This window comes from Thunnus maccoyii, chromosome 5 (genome assembly GCF_910596095.1).
Source record: "Thunnus maccoyii chromosome 5, fThuMac1.1, whole genome shotgun sequence".
NCBI classification, from domain to species: Eukaryota; Metazoa; Chordata; class Actinopteri; order Scombriformes; family Scombridae; genus Thunnus; species Thunnus maccoyii.
In genome coordinates, this window is record NC_056537.1 from 21,595,431 (window position 1) to 21,608,931 (window position 13,501).

The 13,501-nt window shown below is 41.0% G+C and overlaps 1 protein-coding gene and 1 non-coding gene across 5 annotated transcripts; both read right to left on the minus strand.

Annotated features, from left to right (window-relative positions):
• Positions 1 to 927: 927 nt before the first annotated feature.
• Positions 928 to 13,487, minus strand: fbxo31 (F-box protein 31). Of its 4 annotated transcripts, none has more exons than XM_042410499.1 (12): positions 13,388 to 13,487; positions 11,514 to 12,069; positions 8,536 to 11,403; positions 6,494 to 6,565; positions 5,579 to 5,665; positions 5,069 to 5,145; positions 4,678 to 4,845; positions 4,483 to 4,557; positions 4,210 to 4,319; positions 3,891 to 4,044; positions 2,450 to 2,820; positions 928 to 1,738 (listed from the first exon to the last, which is right to left on the minus strand). In XM_042410499.1, the coding sequence occupies exons 3-12, from the start codon at positions 8,969 to 8,971 to the stop codon at positions 1,516 to 1,518; spliced, it is 1,773 nt and encodes a 590-aa protein (XP_042266433.1). In that variant the 5' UTR covers positions 8,972 to 11,403; positions 11,514 to 12,069; positions 13,388 to 13,487; the 3' UTR covers positions 928 to 1,515. The 4 variants fall into 4 exon arrangements, with proteins under 4 accessions (XP_042266433.1, XP_042266436.1, XP_042266434.1 ...); XM_042410502.1 differs by lacking the exon at positions 13,388 to 13,487 and adding an exon at positions 12,823 to 13,257; XM_042410500.1 differs by lacking the exon at positions 13,388 to 13,487 and adding an exon at positions 12,736 to 12,822.
• trnar-acg lies at positions 13,019 to 13,091 on the minus strand. Its single transcript has one exon. It is a non-coding gene; the product is annotated as a tRNA-Arg (tRNA).
• Positions 13,488 to 13,501: the final 14 nt, after the last annotated feature.

Here is a 13,501-nt window from a genome sequence, read left to right on the forward strand (position 1 = left end):
TTCGAAGGCAAATCATTCAAACAGCTGGATACAGAGGGTTTACAGATAGGAGAATGTAGAACACAAATATACTTAGGTTCATAAGAAATCAATAAAACGTGACAAAATTAAGATGATGATGCTTTAGCAGACATTGTTGTTTTTGCAAATGTTAGTAAAGCTGCAGTCTGATATAAAAGTGCTGGCCAGTGGTTTTGAATGATTCACTATACTGCCCAGAAAAGTGCACTTGGAGTAGGAAAGCTACTGGGCATCACCATCAGGCTGTAATGAGACATACAGACACATACTTGGTACTTTGAGATGCGCTTTGAGCTGTTAGTTCGTATAATGTTCAGCTAGCCTGGTCTCAAGTTTGAAATAAAATGGAAAACTGGAGGGAATAGCTTTGCAGGTATAAAGCCAGGCAAACGTTATGTCAGCCATTTGAACAAACAACGAATGCAATACATTTCAAAGGTAAGAGAAGTTTCTGTTTCAGACCATTATTATACAAGCACATAAACTGTACAATTTTGATATTTTGATTAAATCCAGCTTATGTATAGGCTATGTTATTCTATTGCAATACATCTTTCCAGCTTACATAATATTATGTCAGGTGTGGTGACATTAAAAGTATGTCTGATGTATGATCATGAGCCAAAGCATATCACTGAAAGAGATATAGCTCAAGTTCAAAGAGCAGAAACATATCAGTCCGCCCCAAACTGGCTGATGTAGCTACAGTGTTTGATAAGACAGCAAATGCTTACTTGTCAATGGTTAGAAAACTGCCCAGTTGTAAAACTCACTCAGCATTTCTATTGGACAAATTAATAAAGCAAATCTGATTTCATACATTTTTAAAACATAAATAGTTTTGTCCCGTTTTTCACTCATTTGTGGCAAAGAGAAATACACCTGAGATGCTGTCTCCTTTTTTTAAAATTCTTATGTCTCTAAAGCAATTAACTAAAAAGCAAGACATGCTGCTTCAGAAAAACTCATCATGTTCAGAAATGGTTATGAGTGTGATGCCATTAGATCTAAATTAAAACGCAGCATGCAGTTCAACATGTCGGGCACCGAAATCAGTATAATACTATGGAGTAGAATACGTTGGACACATTTATCTTCTTCAAGCAGTATCAAGTACAGACATGGTTTTAGAATCAGAGGCACATACAGTTTGATCCATAATAAGTGGTATGAAATATCATTCCTTTTCTCCTGGGGTGGGGGGGTGGGGAATAAATAAATAAATTAAAAAATATGACCTGCTATCATGCTGCACTGGAGGATTAAGGTCATACTGAGGTGAGGTGATAAACGGTGACTCGGGAGGCCTTTCAAAGTGCTTGTGTATGGGAACGGGAGTGCGAGTGTGCTGGGTCAGGGTGATATAACTAGCTTTATTAGACAATAAAACGAGCTAACATGATAGTAACGTTGTCAAGGGAGGACAGAGGTGATATGTGTATGATGTATGTTATTATGCATTGCATTGTGGGAGGAGACTTAAAGCTTGGTGCATCAGGATGTCCAGGACTGCATGTTGCGTAGCATGGCCTCAAATCGCTCCATGTTTGGGGCATGAGCATGGGCTAGGTGGTCCGTCAGGCGACTGTACAGACTGAAAGACTTCAACTCCAGCCAGATGAAACCAAAACGGTCCTCATCGAACAGCACAAAGAGCCCCGGGGTGCGCTCTGGACTTGTAAAGCCGTGCCCAGCGATCAGGCCTGTCCCATAGAAGCTGAAATGAAGGGACATCAATTCATCAGTCAGTAAATATTTTGATGGATATGAATTTCACTGGGTCATTGACTCTGTTGTAATAAGCTGTAAGCACAAAAAATAAGACAGGTAATGGTTATGGTCACAGTATTTTATTTTAATAATTAATAATGTGTAATAATTGCTGAATATGAATTTACAGTAAAGATTAATAGCATTCTCATCATGGATTGATGTAGATTATTTGATTGGGAATCAGTGATAGAAATAGGGCTGCATGATATCTGCAATAAAAACAGTAGTTACAGCCAAATGCCTCTGACTGGTAAAACATTTTACTATGATTTGATGCACCAGAGAATGTGCTCTAAATGCACTGTCCATCCACTTTGCATTCTGCCCAGTTTGATTAATTGAGAGAGCCAAAATTGCTATGTCACTTGTGGTATGATTTTTAACTGCCTAACCTTATAAAAATTAATTAAAAATTCAAGATAATGGTTTTCTCCCAACAGTTATTCAGCCAACATTTAACACACATACTGATGAGCATTCGCTAGAGGCTGATACGGTTTTAGCTCATTGGCTGTGAACTTTCACCAGCGAGCAACTTGTAACAGCTCAATAACAATAGGCACACTGTGTTTGATGACACTGTTACTGGGGTGAAGGTTGCAACAATTCATCTTCTTCACAATGGGATTTATGCATATTACATGTCCTCACTTACCATTTCCTGCAGGTGCGAGGATACACCTCATTGCGAGCCATAACCCCTAGGGGCAGAGTGAAGGGCTGGGCTTCAGGAGGATGGGTGCTGCTGCTGGGACCTGGCTGGCAGCTGTCTGAACAGGCACCTTGGTCTGCCTCCGTCCCTTCTGCTCCGCTAGCACCATCACAGGCCCCCTCTGCGGTGCCTCTCACTGTGGCAGAAGAGTCTTTGGCCTGTTGTTCCGCCTCCCTCTGCACTTCTTCATGTACTCCTAAAACCAGCCGCGACAGCTCCTCTATGTTGCGCTGGTGCTCCAAGTCTGGGAGGACCAAAGGCCGACTTAGGTCAACATCCAGAGTGAGCTGCCCAGCAGGAACGTTGGGGTCTCCCTGTAGGGAGGGGTAAAATTGCAGTCAGCACCAATAGTGGATAAATTTGCTGGGTTAATGTTGCAACTTCAATGTCAAAAATGTGAGAATATTCTATTTAAAGGCAGTTGGTGTGTAGGAGAACCTGATTTTTTTTTTTTCAAACACTCCCCTCTGGCAAGAAGCTGTGGTCTTTCAAGACCAAAACTTCACACCACAAGAACAGTTTCTTCCCGTCTGCAGCTGGCCTCATCAACGAGGTCTGGGACCCCCACTGACACAGACTTGTACATTTCCTTAGCTCTTTTTACTTAGAATATATTTTTACTATATTTACGATTTCACATTTTAATTGTGAATTTTTATTTATATAGTTATATCACCCATCTTTCACGGTCGTGGTATTTATCTCTTTCTTTGTATAGATTTTCTCTGTTTTCTCTTACCCTCTATTTTTTGACTATTATGCACCACATTTAAGCTGACGCACCGGATGGTTTGTTACACAGAACCATCAACTGTTTGGAAAAGGGCAGGCACTTTCAAAAATTATGGTGATTGGATAAGGTGATTGGATGAACCATCTGGCTATCACCATCTATCACTGTCTTACCTTGTGAGGCAGCTGGACCACCAGTGGTTCAGACAAAAGCGCAGAACCTGAAGCCTGACAAGATGGATTCTCGTGTGATGTTGTGATCTGGTGAATCCAACTGCCTCCAAAGGTAACACCACAATATCAAGGCAAATTCCTTGTATGTGTAAACCTACTTGGCATTAAACCTGTTTCTGATTCTGATTCTAAAAGCTGAAGCAATGATTACATCAAGAACTTTGGCTGAACAGTTTGTTGTTGGAGAGGAAGGAGATGACCTAGAGGACATTTACTGGGTAATTTATGATTAACAGGATAGCTGACTTTCTGACAGTAGAAAATCAAAGTGTTAGTAGAGTTGTAATCAACCTGTGATTACTCTGCTTTGCAGAGTTGATATTCAAATTAGTAATTTCAATTTGTTCAAAAACTTTGCCACAGCCATGGATAATGATTATTCACTAATCCCAAAAATGGCAGCAGCAATGGGACTTACAGTGAGCTTGGTGGCTCTTGCAGAAGTCCCGTGGAAACTGAGCATGACAATCTCCAAACCGTGACTGCCATAGGTTCCTTTGAAGAGGCCTGGCTGCAGCAGGTCAGAGGGCATTGTAGGAGGCAGATAGATCCGCCGGTATGTCAAACAGTTACTGTCGAATGAAAGCATATGAGAGAGAGTTTTATTTGAGTCTGCCAAGACTGTCAGACAGGTAATACATTAATCCACAAGAGAAAACAGAACCATCTTTCACATAAAACCTACTCACACTCTTGATGTGAGCCACAGAGAAAGTGTATGTAAGGAGGAGACTCACTCATATTGGCTAGTATAAATGAACTTCATCAAGATGAGCTCCTGCATGTGCTCATGGAAGATTTCTTCTAGTGTCCGGCCCCATTCTTCCTCTAACCATGTCCTGAACTCCTACAAACACACACACAGAGAACATAGAAAGCAGATAATGGCTGATAATTCTGACCTTATCAAAGTACATGGTCTTTAAAAACCTAATCAAGCAAGATAAGCACATAATTCAAAGCGGTCATCGACAGGTTTCAGGTTGTAACAGATCCCTGATTTGACCAACCTCCTGTCTGCCTCCTGGCATGCGGTGATGATCAGTCTGGTTACATTTTGTTGAGAATTCATCCTTCTTCACAGTCTAAAAATAACAGAATATGACACATATTAGAGGATGACCTTCTTTTATAAACTACTAACCTCAAATTGAAGTAGAATCTGTATCTTGTCTCTTGTCAAAAAGTGCTGTATAAGCCCTCACCTGTATGTCTCCTTTGTGGGGACCCTTGTGTCCATACATACACTCCACAGTGGCCTTGTTGCTCTCCCACATGTGGATACGGAAGAGCGGCCGTCTTCTCATTGGATCCTCCACACGAGGGTCATGAGGCGGCAAATACATCCAGCCAATGATGAAGAGCCCATCCACCTGAAAGAAAAATACTTTTAGTCACTTACAAGCAATAAAATTATAATTAGTTTCCTGCCAAAGCTTCTGCAGCAGAATATTTACAAATCATAAATGACCAAAAGAACATTTTATGTAATGCTTTCTTGTGAAAAAAGAAATAAATTTAAGTCATTGTTCCTCATCTTTATGCAAATGTCTTGACAGGAAAACATTTTAAGTTGTCCAATTTTTTTGTGCTTACCACAACGTTGAGCAAGCCGCCGTAAGGGCCTATGTCAGGCTGCCATAGGCCCAAGATATGTCTGTATGGATGAAGCACTGCAACACAAGAGCACAACATCACATCGTACTAATCAGTATCAGCAGCGCTACCCCCATGCTTTACAATAAGCTACACTGTGCACGGTTAAATACACAAGAGGAGATGTTAAAACCCACACACTTCAGTTGTTGTTTAACGTCTGTCAGGATGGAGTCTGAGATGTAAACCCAAAGGGTAGAAAGTGTAAACTGACTGTGTTCCAGTCAGCCAAGTTTCTCAACAACACACACAGCACACTGAATTATCTGGCTTCCCATCTCACACTTAATATGAAAGCAAACAGTGCTGAGGAGAATTATTAACACATTTGCTGTTCACACAGGATGCATAACACTGCTGCGACTGTTTGCTTACAAACTAAATCAGTAAGATTCCCGCACACACAACCCCTCATGCTGCAGCCATCCACACTGAGGCCCATGTACATACAGTGTGTGTACACGTCTCTATAGTCCATGTGCTCGTAATCCGGAAGGAGCTTCATAAAGCGCCCAGACTTCACCCGTGGGTTGACACCTGGACAGGCACAACACAGGCATGTGTAGAGCGCCTACGGACTGAGGTGGACTCAGTCCAACGCAGCACTCTTAATGAATGCAGTAATGCGCCAAAATAATCTATTCAAAGACCTAACAGGTGCCACCGCTTTGCATGGCGTGCTCTGTGGCAGCTGGTTTAAGCTCTAGATCTCTGTTGATACACAATGAGAAACAAATAGAGGATCCTACTACAGCTGCAATGATAAGTCCATTAATCGATTAGCCAATTGACAGAAAATTAATCGCAAACTATTTTGATAATCGACTAATCAATTGTGTCTTCTTTTTTTTTTTTAAAGAAAACATGCAGAAGTTCTCTGGTTCCAGCATCTTAAATAAGAATATTTTCTGGCATCTTTAGTCCTCTATGATAGTAAACTGAACATCTTCGGGTTATAGACTGTTGGTCGAGACAAAACAATATATTTGATATTCCAAAACAAGGCTTTGGGAAATAGTGATAGACAATTTTCACCAGTTTCTGACATTTTTAAGACTAAACAACTAATCGAATAATCAAGAAAATAATCCAGCGATTAATGGATAATGAAAATAATCATTAGTTGCAGCCCTAGAGCCTACGTTAAAAAAACAAAGCAGTACCATTATAGGAAAAAGAAACCACATTTGTATCAAAAAAGCTTTCGCTGGGAATGTTTCCCATCTGCTATAGTTCGAAGTTTAGGAATTATATCTGGATATTTACCCCACATACGTCAAGACAGTTCAAATATGATCGTAAAATAATCGAATAGGAATGAAACAAACACTTCACTGGAGACATTAAATTGGCAGCCAAACTCACGTTTCACATAGAGGTCCCGGCTAGATACTCCTCCTACTTCCATCTTCCTAAGATCTTGCTGCATGCCAAACTCTGTGGAGAGAAAACACATAAATTAAACAGGAGAAGGATAAACATTAAAATGATTAATAAGGGCTGGGCATGCAAAATAACTGTATCAGGCTGTGTCAGGCTTTTAAACACTGTAATCAATTATCTCCATATTCATAATGTGAACCGTGGTGTCACATCTTATGGCAGATCTGCAGTGAAACACTAAACAGCGGCAAAAGCCAGATCAAACTTTGAGTAAACTGATAACGGCTTAGCTGGAAATTTGAAAAGCAGTGACACCACAGTCAGCATACACAGACATGACCTGATCACATCTGATTCACAATGATTAATAAAATGTCTTAAACACACAGCTGGCCTGAGGTATAAACATTAGAATAAAAACAGAAGATAATACTACCCATTTTCATCAGAAGTCAAATGTAGGGAACCAATATTTTGGACTGAATGTAAGATCTTAAAACTGGATAGTCTCATTATGCTGCATTCAAGCACTTCATCACAGATCAATTTGTTTTTGACTAGACGCTCAGTTGGTTTTTTTATTGTATTCAACTGTTGTCCTGCACACAAATGGATACCTCCCTAACTGTAAATGCCTGGTAAGCTGCTTGTTGTGTAACTTTGCAGTACACAACATTCCTCAGGCTATTATCATTTCACATTCAGTTTGCTGCCTCACCCCATGATTCTGTTACTGCTCCTCCCAGTTAACTCTTGATGTTTTGAAACTCAGTACTCCCACTGCACCTCACATGAAGTATCAATAAACCTACTGATTACTATTTTTGGATTAACTGGTTAATCATTTTATCTATCAAGTATCAAAAATAATTACAGTAATTTTAGGATCTTTGACTATCATCTTCATATTGCCTGTTTTGCCTGACAGACAGAACAATCTATTCATAATTCAATTCATAATGATATGAAAACCCTTGCATTGGATGAAGTGGAATTGTCTTATGTTTAGTAGCATTTTTACTTTATAAATAACTTCAAATGGCTGATATTACAATATATGTGAGATGATATTTGTTTGTCTACGAAGACATTACTATACAACATATAACATGGTTTAACCAACTACGAACAGACCTTTCATGTAATTTACTTTGAGAAAGAGGCATATAATATATATTATTATTATAATAATATAATAAAGACTTTTCTTGCCACTGCTCCTTTTCGATCATGGGATGTGTATTCTGTTTGCAGTTTAGATCTATATTTTGTGCAAACATCTATGTTGAAAGTGTACACTGAAGTGAGTAAAAATAACCAAATTACATGTCTGGTTGTATTAGACTATTGTGGACAAAGCTGCAAAAAAAAAAAAAAAAAGAGCAGTGATGATCTATTATATGATTTCTGCACCATTGTTTTAAAGTAGTCACTTGCATTGAAAATTACATTAGTTATGTTATCCATATTGGCCACACATAATTTCAAGAACACAAAACTTTCAATGACCTGTGTGGACATCAGAAGGTTTGTATCTGCTATAATAAAACCAGGAAGTGTATCTTTATGTATTTACATATGATTTGTGTCTCATAAGCAGCCTACATAGATTATGTAACTTTTTTTTGTCATCTGACTATAATAACAATACTGTGATGGTGGTGTTGGTGCTGATTAAAAGGCCCCTGACAGGCTTCAGAGCCCTGCATCAAGAGTCTCATGGCTGACATGGGCCCAGTAACAGTGAGGGGGCCTTGGTCTGGTTTTTTTTTTTTTTTTTTTTTTACAGCAGTGACCTTAGGCCGCAGCGTTAACGCTCATTTCTTTAGTGATCAATAGAAGATCAATAGAAATGCTTTTAAGGTGAACACATTTCCGTGGACGCACATAACCTGTCGGCTAGAAGGAGCCTTCATATAGTCTGAGAAACACATCTGATACGTATTTGTGACTCAATGCTTTCTATGGCAGTCTAACCGTAAACGTTTCAATGAACTCTTATGTCCATTAATCGCTGTATTTACCTTCAATGCACCGCCTCCTCCAGATGGTTTCAGTGTTAAGGATTTGTCTGAATTTTTTGCAGACGAGGGCGACATTTGGTAATGCTGTTCCGGGAAGCAAAGAGAAGATTTCCACCAGAAGCTCCGGCGGTAATTCCTTTAATGATTGCGGGTGTGGAGGTCCCGTGCTGGTGCGAAAGCCTCCTCTGTTGACACGACCGCTGCCATATTCACAAGCGTCACTGGGCCCTGCAGTGGCGACGCCGCTCTCCGGGCCTCCTGCGCCGCAGCCGCCGCCGCCGCCGACGACGACGTCGCCTTGCCTCTGACCCACGATCCGCTCCTCTTCCTCCTCGTCCATGTCGGAATCGCTCCCCTGATCCTGCTGGTTATGCCGCTGTCGCCTCCGGCACCTCCGCGACTGACCCACTCCGCAGAGCCTGGCACAAACAGCCATCCGTAGTCACTAAACAGGCAGCATTACATCACTACAAGAAGTCTATCAGCTGCAGACTGCCTGATCTCCTGTCCTGTGAGCATGGGCAGAAACATTTCTCCCAACGTCACATCTGTGCACGTACAGAGCGTAATAACCACCCTTCTCTCTTCTACCCCTCCTACAAAGGGCGGTATGTGTTGCAGGTTCATAAAGAGGATCAGCCCATACTAGACATCATGCAAGACAATAAGTCTGTGCTGTCTTATTACAAACAGTTTATTACAATAGTATCATAGTCTTTATCTTTTGCCTCCTGCAGAATCCAGTTTTCCGGCAAAATGCCAATAGCACACAGGCTGCAAGGGACATGTGATAAAATTTGAGTAAACTATTAAAACTACAAAACTGTTATCCCGCTGAGCTGGGGCTGTTTACAGTCAATATATCTATCATATTCTGTTGGGTGTGTCAGTCTGTAAAAACGTTATAATTTTTTATAAGCTGATCATATGTTTTGTTGGTATAATGTTAATCTTTGCACCTACCTGTAGCTGTCAGATAAATGTAGTGGAATAAATAAATGTAGTGGCCCTCTATGTAATGTGTCCTACAGCCTACCCTGTCACCTCCCACATCCAGTTTTCAACAGTGCTCCTGTGCTGGAATAATACTTATGTCAGTTTGTGGTGATTTCATTCAACTTAACTTTATTTAGGAATATTTACCATGTAAGCATGGTATAAATTAAAATAATGAAGCTTTTCACAAGATTTTGACATAATCTGACAATGCATCCACAAAACCAATAACGCAGACCCCAATTTAGTTAATATGGTGCAGATTCCTTGACAAATTTACAAATGACCAACACCAATTGATATGTATTAAACATGGGACTTCAGGGGCCCTCTGGGGTCTGGGGCCCCAGGGCAGTTTCCCACTTTAACCAGCTGGTAATCCAGCCATGTTGGGGAATATCTATCCAAGGGACTGCAAGATGTACAACTGTACAAATGCAATTCTAGCAGTATGTGCTTTAAATTAAAGATCAGCCAGGAATACACAACCACAACATACTGTTAACGTGATTACAAAGACTGCAGTTTGTTTTGTCATGTTTATGACAGCTTTTTTCCCACTTGAATAATGAGCTTCTTTATTCTAAGCACCTTTACAGCACAGGTAGCACATTACATTTGTTCTTTTGTCACTTGAGAGAATGACATGCATTAGTCTTAAGCAATTTTGGTGGTTCATTTTGACAGATATTTTCTTTTATTCCACCATAATAATAATAATAATAATAATAATAATAATAATAAGATGATGAAGAATAAATCAAAACAGGTGAAATGACTTGAACGACGTGGAACCTCTGGCACAGCGGTGGGTTAGCAGACAGTGCCCTCCCTTCACTACAGTTCCTGTCTGTGTGTAGAGCTGCGCACCTGGAGGATCCTTGATGCAGGCCACATGCTTCCCATGGGACATTTGGATCTCGCTCATCTGGGCCAAGTTGATTAGTGCGACTCCAAAAGTGTCACGACCTGCGTCTCCTTCAAAGGCCTGGATATGGCTCTCAATCAGAGCCTTGGTCTCCTTGGTCATTGGTCCCGTGGGTGGTTCTCCTGCAATGCAGGGGTAGCTCGCTTCGGCTGATACAACACAGCATATCAGCCTCGGATGGTTGTATCTGGTCAGCTTCCAGCTCTGCACACTTCGCCTCCTTCAGGGCTGTCAGGTTGTCCTAGTCCCACATGAAAATAAAGTGGCTGACGCAACCCATGAATGTGGCATACAACTGGCGAGTCAGTGCTGCAACCCACAGCAAACCTCCGCATAAAGTTCCATATGTCTAACCAGATGGTCATTAGCTCCCACTTGTCAAACTTCCTCCTCAGAAGAGTGCTGCCAAAGCAGTCTCGGTCGACATATACTACCTCAGGAGGAGCCACCAAAGCCACTCCGTATTGCTTGATGAGGCCTTCAATCATTGATCCAAGACCAAAACCTTCGCTGGCTGTGAGCACGGACATGATCACCTGTCCATGGTCATTACCAACATTGGCTGCCTCGGTGCCATAGCTGTGTCCTGCAAGCTTTCAGGCCACCTTTTTCATAGAATCAATCTTAAGATCTGACCATATTGCACGGTGAAAGTGGCTTTGATCTCATCCAGCCTTTACAGGACATCCTGGGCATAAACCTGCATCAGCCACCGGTGCTTGAGGACAGATGTATGGATGATGCAGGTTCAAATGTCACAGGCAGGATCAGGCCCAAGTTGACAGCACTGGCAGTCCTCTTGCAGTCTGTCAGGAAGTGGACTGTCTTCTGCAAGCAGACCTCAGCAGTAGTTGCCTCTGCCAGCAGTGTGCTGTCATCCAGCTCAGTGGAAACAGTCAGGTGGATGAGGGTGGGTAACGGCTATGCGCATGCCTGGGTCAAAGCTAAAAAGAAAAAAAGCAGGACAAACAGATAAACATCATGAGTATTGAACAGCAATACATATTAAACATACAAACACATTTATTTGTTATACAAATAAATGTTTGCTTACAACATTCGGCTTTGAGGGGGGAAACCAGCCTTTTTACAGTCTTGGTCAGGCTTTTCTGGTTATGCAACTTCCTAACCATGAGGGAGCTGAGAGAGGAAGGGAAGTGTGCTGGGTGGTCGCAGTGTGCTGGGGAGTTTTCCCAGCATACTGCTCTTCCTTCATGGCAATGGCAATTCTGCCAGATGGAAAGAGCTCAATATACTGCCTGAAACACATCTTGTTGTGGGCATGGTCTTGTGTGTCTTCACTGCCTCCTGTGGGGTCCCTCTTCATAGCTGCCCCCAGTAAGCAGATACCCCCAGGGCATTTTCAGCCACCCAGCTGAATGTCTGCCCGTGAAACACACCAAACTGGATTTCGAAGAAACCCAGCAGGGGTTTTCTGTTTGCTGGATCTCCATGGTGCTGAATTAAAGCTTTTCTGGCCTTGTCCAGAACTCCCTCTGGGGACATGGGTGGCATCCATGGCTTTACTTTGTTGATATCCTTCACCTTTGTTGCTTCAATTGTGTCTGTAAGGTTTAGGCTTCAACCCATCTCCTGAAGCAAGTTTCCATCTAGATTAAAAAATGAAATATAAAGAAAACTGAGAAACAGATGTAAATAACACAGCTGTGAAAAATGAGATGGACAAAACATTTGGACACGCATTATGTAAGGCAGCTGTGAATAATATATTACTACTAGTTATTTTCAGTCATGATCACCTTGTAGTCTGCTAACTTAGCTATTTATTCATTCATTTACAATAAACATGTGTAACAGCATGCTGAGTTCATATATATATATATATAACATATAATACCTACAGTGTCGGGGAGTAGTTAACTACATGCAGTTCAATTACTAGTTTAACTACAATTTGCAGTATATGGGTAGTAGTTTAACTACATTCAAATTTCAGTAGCTTTTTCAGTAGTTACCTACTTTGGGTCATCTAAGTTAGCTTAGGTAGTTAATTATAAACTACATATTCATAGTATTCTCATGATGTTCTTTGCCATATAATATGGCACAATGCCACAGCTCAATGGCCATGGTTGTCAGATCAAATACTGTGAATTTCCCTGGAAATGTAGCATTTTCCTGATATTTTCCTTTAGTTTGTTTTTAGAGTAGTTAAGATGTAGTTTAACTGTTTTTTAATGTGAAGTAGCTCGTAGTTTGGTAAAGTACCGTGTTAAATTAGTTTCCCCAAAACTGGCTATAAAGGATTGACTTACTTTCGAAATGTTGGTAAGAAGTGAAGCAATCATAATTGGTTGTTATTGTTATCAATTTTATTTTAAAATTTTAGCCGGCAACCGTACCGTTGGTCCGGGCACTGGGAGACACTGATTGGTCATTTCTTGGTAGTTGTTGGGGGAAATCTTGGTGGCGATACGAGCGCTCATTGGCCATAGCTTACAAACAGTGGTAGAGTTGTGGTAGCAGACGGAAACGTGATTGGCTACCCTACCAAGAATAACCTCGATTTACAGGCGGCATTTGAAAAACAAAAGTTATCGAGCCAGCCAGGAGTCGAACCTAGAATCTTCTGATCCGTAGTCAGACGCGTTATCCATTGCGCCACTGGCCCGAGCTACAACACAGTAAACCGCGCGAGATTTTAAAATGATCATTCTGCGAGTTACTTTTGTGCACACCCTCTATTTGACGTTATATGTACGGCATTATAAAAGAAAAACGCAATGACACAACATGTTGGCTTATTTACTCACGGTAATAACTAAATATTGTCAGAGAGAAGTCAGACAAGGCTGTCGAAAGAAGCCAGCGACTTGGTTCTATAAGTTATCTAAAACCCAAAAGCACGTTATATTTTCCTCCAATAACCCGGCATTAGATTAGAGTATTGATAAATCACATACTCACCAACAGAGACATGATTATGTTCTAAAAGTCCGCTGAACAGTCATCAGAGCCCCTAAAAAGAAGTTAAACAAACCACAGTCGTGTCTAGATGGTAACTCTGGAAACTCTCGCGAG

Coding starts and splice junctions, on each gene's coding strand:
- fbxo31 (XM_042410499.1), bottom strand. CDS start 8,971: ATGGCTGTTTGTGCCAGGCTCTGCGGAGTGGGTCAGTCGCGGAGGTGC. Junction 4,558..4,677: donor CCCACAAAGGAGACATACAG/GTGAGGGCTTAT, acceptor TGTTATTTTTAG/ACTGTGAAGAAGGATGAATT. Junction 4,320..4,482: donor TGCCAGGAGGCAGACAGGAG/GTTGGTCAAATC, acceptor GTGTGTTTGTAG/GAGTTCAGGACATGGTTAGA.